The 14,757-nt window shown below is 37.2% G+C and overlaps 1 protein-coding gene across 2 annotated transcripts in view; it reads right to left on the minus strand.

Moving 5' to 3' along the window:
* Positions 1-14,757, minus strand: part of ENTREP1 (endosomal transmembrane epsin interactor 1) — a 353,321-nt gene that overhangs the window by 10,264 nt on the left and 328,300 nt on the right. For both annotated transcript variants that reach the window (XM_053702522.1, XM_053702521.1), the window contains one exon: positions 242-317. In XM_053702522.1, coding sequence (XP_053558497.1) covers positions 242-317 — 76 coding nt within the window. The remainder of the gene's footprint in view (positions 1-241; positions 318-14,757) is intronic.

Genomic DNA, 14,757 nt, shown 5'->3' on the forward strand with positions numbered 1-14,757 from the left:
TTAATTTGAACACTAGTGGCCCTGCAACGCCATGTGCTTAACCACCATAAAAGGGGTTAAACACACAATAAACCGCTCTGTAGCTGCAAGAAACTGCTGGTCCCAAGGACATAGCTGCTTCCTCTCAGAACCAGCAATTCTCTGAGGCTTCCAAGAGGTACTTTAACTATGTGTATTATCCCTTTGTGTGGGTTAAACACATAGCACAGCAGGGCCACTAGAGTTAAAATCACATACTTACCTGCATTGTTTTCAGATCCTCGGATTTCTGTTGTCGGAGCACCATCTACTAAGTCTGTGATTTGCAGCGTAGATTCCTGTGAAATAATACAAAAAATATTAATATTAAAATTTAATAATAAAACAAAACTGGACTTCATCAGCAATAAGTGGCAATAAAGTCAAAATAAAAAATTCCCAGTTACTTGTTCTAGTTTCTTTTTTTTTTATTCTTTTTTTTATTGAGGTTATAAAATAGATAGAACAGGCACATAATATCACAGTTCCAAAAAGAAATTAACAACAGAATCACTGAAATATACATAGTGAGGAGTAATCACAATTTAAAACAGTTCCCTAAGTAATTAAATGTCAGAATAGGAGTACAAATATTGCCCAATTATACAAATAAAGATAAACCTCAGGGCCTCCATTACATATGCGTCTCCCGCAAAAGCCGGCGACGCCGTTTTTTGCGCTGTTTTGGTATCACATATACGGCGTAGCATACAAGTTACGCCCGTATATTCACCCATCGCTCGAAATTTTTACTCCCATAGGTTAACATGGGACCGCGTCGTAAATCGGTATCCAATATCCAGCGCAAGGCCTTATGTGTCGAAAATGGAGAAATCTTACTCCATTTTTACCTCTCCATAAAAGGCAGCCGTAGCAGGCCTTGCACTGAGTATGGGAGCACCGTAACTCCCGAAAATGCCTGGAAAAATAAACTAACACCTAACGCATGCGCAATGTCTATCTACCTGTCAACCGCAATCCCCCACCGCAATAACTAATAAAGTGTATTAACCCCTAAACTGCCATAGCCCACATAGCCTATTAAATCATTAACCCCTAATCTGCTGCCGCCGCCGCCAATGTCGCCGCCACTATAATAAAGTTATTAACCCCTAAACCTAAGTCTAACCCTAACACCCCCCTAACTTAAATATTATTTAAATAAATCTAAATAATATTACTATTATTAACTAAGTTATTTCTATTTAAAACTAAATACTTACCTATAAAATAAACCCTAAGATAGCTACAATATAATTAATAATTACATTGTAGCTATTTTAGGATTTATTTTTATTTTACAGGCAACTTTGTAGTTATTTTAACTAGGTACAATAACTATTTAATAGCTACCTAATTAAAATAAATACAAATTTACCTGTAAAATAAATCCTAACCTAAGTTACAATTACACCTAACACTACACTATCATTAAATAAATTAAATGAATTAGCTAAAATTACCTAAAATTAAATACAATAAAATAAAATAAACTATAGTACAAAAAAACCCCCACTAAATTACAGAAAATAAAAAAAATTACAAGAAGTTTAAACTAATTACACCTAATCTAAGCCCCCTAATAAAATAAAAAAGCCCCCCAAAATAATAAAATTCCCTACCCTATACTAAATTACAAATAGCCCTTAAAAGGGCTTTTTCTGGGGCATTGCCCCAAAGTAATCAGCTCTTTTACCTGTAAAAAAAGAAATACAACCCCCCCAACATTTAAACCCACCACCCACACACCCAACCTTACTCTAAAACCCACCCAATCCCCCCTTAAAAAAACCTAACACTAACCCCTTGAAGATCCCCCTACCTTGAGCCGTCTTCACCCAGCTGGGCAGAAGTCTTCATCCGATCCGGGCAGAAGAGGTCCTCCAGCCGGGCAGAAGTCTTCATCCGATCCGGGCAGAAGAGGTCCTCCAGCCGGGCAGAAGTCTTCATCCAAGCGGCATCTTCTATCTTCTTCCATCCAGTGAGGAGCGGCTCCATCTTGAAGACATCCGACGCGGAGCATCCTTCCTGGCCGACGACTACCCGACAATGAAGGTTCCTTTAAACGACGTCATCCAAGATGGCGTCCCTTCAATTCCAATTGGAAATAAGGAAGGAAAAATCCTATTGGCTGATGCAATCAGTCAATTGGATTGAAGTTCAATTAGCCAATAGAATGCGAGCTTAATCCTATTGGCTGATTGCATCAGCCAATAGGATTTTTCCTACCTTAATTCCGATTGGCTGATAGGATTCTATCAGCCAATCCGAATTGAAGGGACGCCATCTTCGATGACGTCACTTAAAGGAACCTTCATTCAGTCGTCGGATCAAGAAGGAAGAGGATGCTTCGCGTCGGATGTCTTCAAGATGGACCCGCTCCGCTCAGGATGGAAGAAGATAGAAGATGCCGCCTGGATGGACCTCTTCTGGCAGGATCTTCTGGCAGGATCCGATGAAGACTTCTGCCCCTCTGGATGTCCACTTCTGCCCGGCTGGGGTATTGTCTTTTATTTTACAGGTAAAAGAGCTGATTACTTTGGGGCAATGCCCCGCAAAAGGCCCTTTTAAGGGCTATTTGTAATTTAGTATAGGGTAGGGAATTTTATTATTTTGGGGGGCTTTTTTATTTTATTAGGGGGATTAGAGTAGGTGTAATTAGCTTAAAAAATTGTAATTCATTTTTTATTTTCTGTAATTTAGTGTTTGTTGTTTTTTTGTACTTTAGTTTATTTTATTTAGTGTAGTTAGTTTATGTAATTAATTTAATTATAGTGTAGTGTTAGGTTTAATTGTAATTTAGGTTAGGATTTATTTTACAGGTAAATTTGTACTTATTTTAACTAGGTAGTTATTAAATAGTTAATAACTATTTAATAACTATTGTACCTAGTTAAAATAAATACAAATTTGCCTGTAAAATAAAAATAAATCCTAAAATAGCTATAATGTAATTATTAATTATATTGTAGCTATCTTAGGGTTTATTTTATAGGTAAGTATTTAGTTTTAAATAGGAATAATTTAGTTAATAATAGTAAATTGATTTAGATTTATTTAAATAATATTTAAGTTAGGGGGGTGTTAGGGTTAGACTTAGGTTTAGGGGTTAATAACTATTATAGTGGCGGTGACGTTGGCGGCAGATTAGGGGTTAATACATTTAATAGGCTATGTGGGCTATGGTGGTTTAGGGGTTAATACTTGAGTAGGTTAATTGCGTTGTGGGCTATGGCGGTTTAGGGGTTAATAATTTAATTATTACTTGCTGTGTGGGTTTGATGGCGGATATAGGGGTTAATAGTTTAAATAGGCATATTGCGTTGTGGGGGGTTGTCGGTCTAGGGGTTAATACATTTAATATTAGTAATGAGAGGGGGGGATTGCGGATATAGGGGTTTTACGTGTCAGGCTTATTTTTGGGAGGCAGGTAAGACTTTTACGGGAGATTCGTTATTTTCTGTACTTTTCTTAGGCGCCGGCAGTTTCTAAAGTGCCGTAAGTCACTAGCGACTACAGAAATTTGTATTTACGCTCATTTCTGGACATCACTAGTTTATCCGACTTACGGAACTTTATGAACTGCCGGCACAGTATATGCAATACCCCGATGTGCGAGGTGAAATTAGGGGCAGCGCAGGTTGCCACGCTTGCGCCGAAACCTGCGCTGTATATGTGATCGCGCCCAATGTTTTCTGTTTAGGTGTATCCCCTTAAAATATGGAGCGCTGTGAGATAAAATGATTTCCCCAGTCAGGGTATTGGTGAGTGATATTTAATTTATATATATATATATATATATATGCGAAAAAAGAAGAGGCGGGTCCATCCAACAGCTTAAGAACAAAAAGTGACTTTATTGTATTGTTTTCAATCGGTTATAAAAACTTGTATACTTCAGATGCACACAATTAAAACAAAGGAGCTGTTAAGAGGTTCGGTTTCGGTCTTACGCGTTTCGGCGGATCCTGACCGCCTTAATCATAGACCATACCGGAACCTCTCTACCTGTAAACTTTTTACCTGTTTACAGGTATACGCCCTCTTACACTTTACTCCAATTGAATATTTACGTGGGCTAAGCCCTTATTAGCAAGACAACATATATTACAATGTAGCGGACCTTTAGAACAAATATTAACATATTAAAAACCAAAGTACAATATTCTATGAACAGATAATTTGTACCAAAATACAGCTTTCTATAGAAAGGCTATTTACACTTATGTATTTAATAAGCATTTTTCTAATGCACATAATAAGCAGGGTTATCAAAAGCCTTAAGTGAAATTTAACTTCTTTTCCTTTTTTTATTTGTAACCAAGGCTTCACAATTTAACTATGTAAGACCAGATGTATGGTTTCTGCAAATATATGATACCTTACAAAGTTTTTTTGGTGTATAGAGTTAGAAAACAAAGGCCTCTATAGATGTGTACTTAAAGTTATAACTCAATTTATAAGACACAGAATTACTGAATATCATGAATGGTTGACTAAACTTTAAGTTGGTTGGTTAATATATGTTGCATTTTAGAGCACTTTTTATATATATATATATATATATATATATAAAAAAAACAGGAGAAGACTGTCATATTTATATATATATATATATATATATATATATATATATATATATATATATATATATATATATATATAAAAGCAAAAAGAAGCACTCACTGGATTTTCATCAAAAAGTGACCAGAACTTTAATGCAGCAACAGTCCCTTCCTCTGACAAATAAACACTGAACAAAAGCAGCCTTAAATAGGCTCCCAAATACACTCCCCTCAGGATCAGCCAATCCAGGCTGAATGATTAAACACACCCATATAGTGACCAATGAGAAAACATGATACAAATTGTGCATGTGACTGTTATAACATTATTGACAAAAATGCTTTAAAAACAAATCCCCTTTGGACCCCAATGCTGGTAGTCATGCCCCCTAACTACAATAATCATCCTATATGGTTATCAATCGTCTAAATGAATGCAATAAATCATAAAGTCGTCTATTGTTAAATAACCAATCAAACATTGGATTGCAAACTCGGATTGCAAAAGGCTCCAATTCGTCATTCCTACTGTTGCTGATCCGCCCCTTGTTGCCAGGGACGCGATCAACTGCACGTCTATAGCCATCAAAAAAGACACTTTATTACTGATCCGCCCCTTATTGCTAGGGACGCGATCAACGGCAAGCATCACAACACACAGTAGCGCATATACTGCTGAGTTACTTGTTACATGCGCCTTTCTAGATACTATGTAGCCGATCGCCCTGTAAAAAAGCTATCAAAAATGTCAACAAAGAATTATCCAATGGCAAAGTGCCATGTCGAAAAATGGGCGTACATATAGAGGCGTGCATGCCTCAGTGGTAAATATGCAGATATCTAATGCACCGCAATCCAAAAACAAAAACAAAAAGCAACAACAACCATATCACAAAATACATTAATATAAAAACCTACTGTTCCAATCGTTATAAATATTAGCAATCGTGTTAAATATAGTGAAATCGCCGTTTGTGAATTATCGAGATGTACATAAAGCCAAAAGCAGAAATATCGAGAATATCATGCCCTCGAGTGTATGTAACTAAACATATAAAGGGGATTTACTTCTAGAGCAACTCTTTGGTAGCATCAGCAATCGTGTTAAATATGTTTTATGTATTTACTTAAAAATTACCATCTATAAATCAGTAAGACAGAATTGGCCAATAGCTATGTGTCTAGCCCCAATGGGCGTGTTATTAACATATAATGCATAAATAAATGAGCCTATTGCTCAAATCCTTACGTGAATTTACACCTATATATTATGTCCATCATACAATCCCCGTGTGTGAAGAAAAAGAGGACTGTAAATAATTTTAAAAAGAACTATAGATAATTAGGCATGTGTCTAAAGAAGTGAAACTAAAACTATCACCTAAAGGTGCATAAACATACATACTAGTGCATAAAAACATATATACACATGTTGGCCACAACATGTCTCTGCCCCGATCTCGGGCATCTAGCTACACCCCCAAAGGGGAAACGAGGGGGGGTGGGGTATGACAAAAAGGGAACTATATCATACAGGGCATGACCAGACCGCAGAAGGATCCAATAGGAATCGTGTAAGCACTCCTTGGAGTGATACACCACACAAACAATACAATTAAAATGAAACAGTTAAAAACAAAAATTGGCGCATGGAGAACTGACAGAGAACAGATATTTCGTATTGAAAAAATAATCATATCAAAAAAAGCAATCATATCAAAAAAAGCAATTATCCAAGCAAATCTTATAGAATAACAAGGTATTTGAATAAGGTAATATTATTATAATGGTCTTTGCCCAAAGGCTATTTAACAAAAAACTATATAGTGTCAGACTATTTGCTTGAAATCTAATTCCCAAGGAAAGGGAAGCAAAAAAATAGGAAAAAGTAAAAATAAAAATAAATAAAAATAAATAAAAATTGGAAAAATAATAATGAAAATATATGTATGGGGTCAAAAACCGATCTAAAAACAAGCCAAAAATTGAAAAATTATAAAAATAGATAAAAAATTAGATCAAAAATAAATAAAAAATGAATCAAAAAATAAATCAAAAATAAATCTCTGATAATGGACTCATGGACTCTCATAAATGTAACAGCGGGTTATCGTGGACTCTCACAGAGGCATAGAATCTCATAGGGATTCCTAAAGAATCATAAAAACAAAAATCAAAAAGCCAAAATCAAAGTTCACAGGAAACATTGCCATCCAGTGTGGGTATTAAGTCCTCTGGGGTATATAGTCCCCAATTCATAAATCCATCTTGATTCCTTGCGTAGTAGAAGATTACCCCTATTGCCTCCTCTCCTAGGGACTGGCACGTGGTCAATGAGTCTAAATCTCAAATCATTGACTGAATGTCCCGCCTCCAAAAAGTCTCTCGCCACCGGTTGATCCGCCTTTCCATTCCGTATTGCCAGTCTGATGCTGGATCTATGATTGGCCATCCTGGTTTTGGCATCATCTGTCGTCTTACCAACATAAAACTTGCCACACGGGCAATTTAATAAATACACCACAAATTTCGTGGTGCAAGTAAGGAAATACCTGATGTTATAGATTTTGTTACTTTCTGGATGGTGGAACTGGGAGCCAGTAAGCATCCCACTGCAGGTCACACAGCTGATGCATCGATAACAACCCTTTTTCTTTGTTTTTAACCACGTTTGTGAACCGCCATCAGGGTTAATGTCGGCCTTTACCAAAATATCTCTAAGGTTTTTGGCCCGTCTGAAACCTATTCTTGGTGGTTTCCAATCTTTGAATGGTAAAGTGTTGTCAGCTCTATTAATTTCCATTCTTCTTTGACCATCCTAGTTAGTGGTACTACTTCAGGGGAATATGTGGTCACAAAAGTCAGTTGATTGGTGTTGTCAGATGATGTAATAGCTGCTGTGTCTCCAGTGTTTAATGCTTGAGTTTTCATATCACGTAACTCTTTTGCATTTGTATCCCCTTTGGATAAAACGTTTTGTCATCTCCTGTAGTTGTTGTTCACATGTTGTTTTAACCGTGTTGTTTCTGATTACACGTTGGTATTGAGCCTTGGGGATGTTACGGATAAGGCTAGGTTGATGGCAGCTTTTCGCATGTAATAATGAATTGCGGTCAGTTTCTTTACGGAATAGCGTTGTACCCAGTCTATCTTCTACTTACAACGCTATTGGGTACAACGCTATTCCGTAAAGAAACCACCAAGAATAGGTTTCAGATGGGGCAAAAACCTTAGAGATATTTTGGTAAAGGCCGACATTAACCCTGATGGCGGTTCACAAACGTGGTTAAAAACAAAGAAAAAGGGTTGTTATCGATGCATCAGCTGTGTGACCTGCAGTGGGATGCTTACTGGCTCCCAGTTCCACCATCCAGAAAGTAACAAAATCTATAACATCAGGTATTTCCTTACTTGCACCACGAAATTTGTGGTGTATTTATTAAATTGCCCGTGTGGCAAGTTTTATGTTGGTAAGACGACAGATGATGCCAAAACCAGGATGGCCAATCATAGATCCAGCATCAGACTGGCAATACGGAATGGAAAGGCGGATCAACCGGTGGCGAGACACTTTTTGGAGGCGGGACATTCAGTCAATGATTTGAGATTTAGACTCATTGATCACGTGCCAGTCCCTAGGAGAGGAGGCAATAGGGGTAATCTTCTACTACGCAAGGAATCAAGATGGATTTATGAATTGGGGACTATATACCCCAGAGGACTTAATACCCACACTGGATGGCAATGTTTCCTGTGAACTTTGATTTTGGCTTTTTAATTTTTGTTTTTATGATTCTTTAGGAATCCCTATGAGATTCTATGCCTCTGTGAGAGTCCACGATAACCCGCTGTTACATTTATGAGAGTCCATGAGTCCATTATCAGAGATTTATTTTTGATTTATTTTTTGATTCATTTTTTATTTATTTTTTATCTAATTTTTTATCTATTTTTATAATTTTTCAATTTTTGGCTTGTTTTTAGATCGGTTTTTGACCCCACACATATATTTTCATTATTATTTTTCCAATTTTTATTTATTTTTATTTTTACTTTTTCCTATTTTTTTGCTTCCCTTTCCTTGGGAATTAGATTTCAAGCAAATAGTCTGACACTATATAGTTTTTTGTTAAATAGCCTTTGGGCAAAGACCATTATAATAATATTACCTTATTCAAATACCTTGTTATTTTATAAGATTTGCTTGGATAATTGCTTTTTTTGATATGATTGCTTTTTTTGATATGATTATTTTTTCAATACGAAATATCTGTTCTCTGTCAGTTCTCCATGCGCCAATTTTTGTTTTTAACTGTTTCATTCTAATTGTATTGTTTGTGTGGTGATAATGTAGGGAGTGGTATACACAACTGCACACCACACCCTTTAGGGTGCGCCTCCCAATTACCAAAAATAGTATAAGGTAAATAATATAGAACCTAGACAGACAACAATATACTAGAATATTAAAGCACTGAATACAAACAGTTGCACAGGATAGAACACCAAAACAGTGAACTATACAGTAGGTATAGGTATGTTAATGTCCATTCATCAAACAAGTCCCACTATCTGGCGGCAGCACTCTGTCAAAGGATGGTCGTCCTGGTGGTTAGAAACTGCAAATAGAAGAACACAGAGGCGCCACAATGGCCCAGTACCACCAAAACAGAGAGATAAGTATATAGAAGGCACTATATATACTCACAAACATAGAGCACCCAGATGGTGCTAATGGGGCAGGCTGAAACTTCACAGTAGTCCAGCTCACTGATAGACCTCCAAATAGATCCAGTCGGTGTTCCTTGAGGGCCTAAGCCCTAAATCCTATGCCTAGAAAAGAGAGAGGCAAACCAACATGGCCTAGTATTGTTTGAGCCCAGGGAGAATATAACCCTAATGGGTATACTCACAGGAAACAAAGCACCTCCAGGTGCAGTAACAGCAAGCTGGAACCACAAGTCGCCCAGTAGACAAACCACAGCAAGTAATCCTCGACTTCCAGTAGTATAACGTTTTATGGGAGAGGGCTATATAAAACCCCACAACAGGTTATTGGGTCAAAATACCACACAAGCAAGTGTATAAAAAAGTAAAATTTTTTAATAACACAGCAACGCGTTTCTCAGCCGCCTACGGGCTGTTTCATCAGGCTATATCTAGATATATAGATATAGCCTGATGAAACAGCCCGTAGGCGGCTGAGAAACGCGTTGCTGTGTTATTAAAGATTTTTACTTTTTTATACACTTGCTTGTGTGGTATTTTGACCCAATAACCTGTTGTGGGGTTTTATATAGCCCTCTCCCATAAAACGTTATACTACTGGAAGTCGAGGATTACTTGCTGTGGTTTGTCTACTGGGCGACTTGTGGTTCCAGCTTGCTGTTACTGCACCTGGAGGTGCTTTGTTTCCTGTGAGTATACCCATTAGGGTTATATTCTCCCTGGGCTCAAACAATACTAGGCCATGTTGGTTTGCCTCTCTCTTTTCTAGGCATAGGATTTAGGGCTTAGGCCCTCAAGGAACACCGACTGGATCTATTTGGAGGTCTATCAGTGAGCTGGACTACTGTGAAGTTTCAGCCTGCCCCATTAGCACCATCTGGGTGCTCTATGTTTGTGAGTATATATAGTGCCTTCTATATACTTATCTCTCTGTTTTGGTGGTACTGGGCCATTGTGGCGCCTCTGTGTTCTTCTATTTGTTGTTTGTGTGGTGTATCACTCCAAGGAGTGCTTACACGATTCCTATTGGATCCTTCTGCGGTCTGGTCATGCCCTGTATGATATAGTTCCCTTTTTGTCATACCCCACCCCCCCTTGTTTCCCCTTTGGGGGTGTAGCTAGATGCCCGAGATCGGGGCAGAGACATGTTGTGGCCAACATGTGTATATATGTTTTTATGCACTAGTATGTATGTTTATGCACCTTTAGGTGATAGTTTTAGTTTCACTTCTTTAGACACATGCCTAATTATCTATAGTTCTTTTTTAAATTATTTACAGTCCTCTTTTTCTTCACACACGGGGATTGTATGATGGACATAATATATAGGTGTAAATTCACGTAAGGATTTGAGCAATAGGCTCATTTATTTATGCATTATATGTTAATAACACACCCATTGGGGCTAGACACATAGCTATTGGCCAATTCTGTCTTACTGATTTATAGATGGTAATTTTTAAGTAAATACATAAAACATATTTAACACGATTGCTGATGCTACCAAAGAGTTGCTCTAGAAGTAAATCCCCTTTATATGTTTAGTTACATACACTCGAGGGCATGATATTCTTGATATTTCTGCTTTTGGCTTTATGTACATCTCGATAATTCACAAACGGCGATTTCACTATATTTAACACGATTGCTAATATTTATAACGATTGGAACAGTAGGTTTTTATATTAATGTATTTTGTGATATGGTTGTTGTTGCTTTTTGTTTTTGTTTTTGGATTGCGGTGCATTAGATATCAGCATATTTACCACTGAGGCATGCACGCCTCTATATGTACGCCCATTTTTCGACATGGCACTTTGCCATTGGATAATTCTTTGTTGACATTTTTGATAGCTTTTTTACAGGGCGATCGGCTACATAGTATCTAGAAAGGCGCATGTAACAAGTAACTCAGCAGTATATGCGCTACTGTGTGTTGTGATGCTTGCCGTTGATCGCGTCCCTAGCAATAAGGGGCGGATCAGTAATAAAGTGTCTTTTTTGATGGCTATAGACGTGCAGTTGATCGCGTCCCTGGCAACAAGGGGCGGATCAGCAACAGTAGGAATGACGAATTGGAGCCTTTTGCAATCCGAGTTTGCAATCCAATGTTTGATTGGTTATTTAACAATAGACGACTTTATGATTTATTGCATTCATTTAGACGATTGATAACCATATAGGATGATTATTGTAGTTAGGGGGCATGACTACCAGCATTGGGGTCCAAAGGGGATTTGTTTTTAAAGCATTTTTGTCAATAATGTTATAACAGTCACATGCACAATTTGTATCATGTTTTCTCATTGGTCACTATATGGGTGTGTTTAATCATTCAGCCTGGATTGGCTGATCCTGAGGGGAGTGTATTTGGGAGCCTATTTAAGGCTGCTTTTGTTCAGTGTTTATTTGTCAGAGGAAGGGACTGTTGCTGTCCCGAAACGTCACAAACTACATTAAAGTTCTGGTCACTTTTTGATGAAAATCCAGTGAGTGCTTCTTTTTGCTTTTTTATCATTTACCGTACAGCACCCTGGTAGTTGTTGAACGTTGGTGAGAGTGCACATACACCAATTTTTTGCATATATATATATATATATATATATATATATATATATATATATATATATACATACACACACTTTCTGGATATAGTTAGAGCAAGTCATACACATTATTTCAGTAGAGTCCTCTATATTATAAGATGACTATTAGTTACTCTTAACATTTTATAATAACATGTTCTTGGTATATTATCCATTATATCATATTTCAGAGGTGGTTATTATTTACTCCAGCAATTTATGATATCATGTTCGGAGTTAAACCCCTCAGGAACAAGGGTCTTAAAAATAAAAATCCAATAGGCCTCTTGCTTTTTAAGAGTGTTCAGTCTGTCACCACCCCTGTGTGACTTATGTATGTGTTCGATGGCTGACCAACTAAATGTTTTCAAATCTTGTTTGTGTTCCTCTATAAAGTGAGATGCAAGCGCAGAACAAGATATATCGTTTTCTATATACGAGATGTGCTCTCGGATACGTGTCCTTACATCCCTTGTCGTTATTCCGATATATTGTTTTTTATGTTCTGTGCACTCCACTACATATATTACATGATCAGTGGAGCATTTTATACAGCCTTTAATATCATATTCTTTTCCTGTAGTGTATGACTTACAGGTTTTTGTTACTTTAATATAACCACATGCCCTGCACCTTTTGCTCCCACACTTGTATATGCCTTTTGTATGCAACCAAGTACTTCCTGTATCTCTATCTTTGTTTTTGAGTTCGCTAGGTGACAGGATATTAGCCAGTGATTTGCTTTTTTTATATACAAATCTGCAGCCCTTGACTATTATAGGTTTTAGTGTACTGTCCCCATATATAATGGGCAGGTATTTATTTACAATGTTACAGACTTCCTTATATTGATTAGAAAACTGAGTAATAAAGAATGGTCTTGTATCTCTCCTATCATCTTTCCTTTTTACTTGTAATAGGTCTCTCCTGTCCATTTTGTTTACTTTTTCACCTATGCTTGTTATTTGCTGGCGATTATATCCCCTTGCTACCATCCCCTCTGTCAGTTCTGATTTAGCTCTAACGAAGTCTTCATTTTGAGAACAATTCCTTTTTGTGCGCATCATTTGGCCTTTTATTATACCCTTGGTGACATATTTGGGGTGATTGCTATATATATATATATATATATATATATATATATATATATATATATATATAAACTTATAATATATGTAATACTTCAATATTATATGAAATGCCTAGACCATTGCTAAATTCAAATCCATTTTTGTCAAGATTCTGAAACTAGACTCAGAACACAAACCCCCCTCTTGTTGTCAAAGACAAATTACAAACCTGACATGTCCCAGTACACAGAAAGTAAGTATGTTTACTCAGACCTGCTGCTGTTTAGACGTTCAATAACCAGGACTTCTAAAAAGCAGGATATAATGCATTTAAGAGATAATGTCAATTCAAAGAAAAGTTTGATCACTACCTGAAGAGTGGGTAATAAAATCAGCTGATCAGGGGACCCCCTGTAGTCACAGCAGACACAGGTCTAGACTCATGTTTGAAGCTAGCAAAATGTCAGAAGGGTAATTCATTTTACACAGGCAAATGATAAGACAAAGAATCCTTTGAAGGTTTCAATACACATATATTATCTAGAAAATACACTTACAGGCGTGTGATAATATTGTAACCTTAAAGTACAAATCGTCTATAATTTGCAGAAATATTTAATATACCAAGACTTTATGAAAGAATACCAACATATGAGGTTACCTTTAGGAATATACCATATTGAATAAATGTCTGCTATATTAAATAAATAGCTGCATTGGTGAATTTAAAATGTTTAACTGTGTCAGAATAAACAAATCTGTGATAGTGCAAAACAAAACACAGAAGGGCGCCTCCTAGTGTGATATAGCACAGATTGTACACAAATAAACAATTGCAGATAGACAGGTACTCACAAGTGTGGCAGCACTCACTCGTGCTTAGTAACGCTTACTGGAATCTCACAGTGTCCCAGCTCACTGTTCTTAGGCTCCCACAAACCTCCGTCTGGGGTGTAGTCTCCAACCACAAAAATAAACTGTCTCTCAGTCAAATGATAAGTACAAATCACTTTAATAAAACAATAATAAAAACACAGTGTACAAAGTAACCACTATGTATTAAAATCATGCAACTAGTTTCTCAGCTAGCACGCTGTTTCTTCAGGCATCTGTGAGATTCCAGTAAGCGTTACTAAGCACGAGTGAGTGCTGCCACACTTGTGAGTACCTGTCTATCTGCAATTGTTTATTTGTGTTCAATCTGTACTATATCACACTAGGAGGCGCCCTTCTGTGTTTTGTTTTGCACTATCACAGATTTGTTTATGACCTCTTTTTTGCGAAGGAGCGGCCGTGAGCTGAGGATTAAAACATCAGTGGATGCTTGTCCAAGTTGATATCACATCAATAGAGACTGATCACCCTATGGACTGATAAGTCACAGCACTATATATAAATCATAACATTGTATATGCACTGTCATTATTGATTTGTATTTAGTATATTGTTAACACTTGACTGTTTGGTCCAATGTGCTTCATTAAGTCCAGGGTCAACACAGCCGTCTACCAGGAGATTTTGGAGCACTTCATGCTTCCTTCCGCAGACAAGCTCTATGGGGATGCTGACTTCATTTTCCAGCAGGACTTGGCACCTACCCACACTGCCAAAAGCACCAAAACCTGGTTCAATGACTGTGGGATTACTGTGCTTGATTGGCCAGCAAACTCGCCTGACCTGAACCCCATAGAGAATCTATGGGGCATTGCCAAGAGAAAGATGAGAGACATGAGACCGAACAATGCAGAAGAGCTGAAGGCTGCTATTGAAACATCCTGGTCTTCCATAACA

This window comes from Bombina bombina, chromosome 2 (assembly GCF_027579735.1).
Source record: "Bombina bombina isolate aBomBom1 chromosome 2, aBomBom1.pri, whole genome shotgun sequence".
Classification (NCBI taxonomy): domain Eukaryota; kingdom Metazoa; phylum Chordata; class Amphibia; order Anura; family Bombinatoridae; genus Bombina; species Bombina bombina.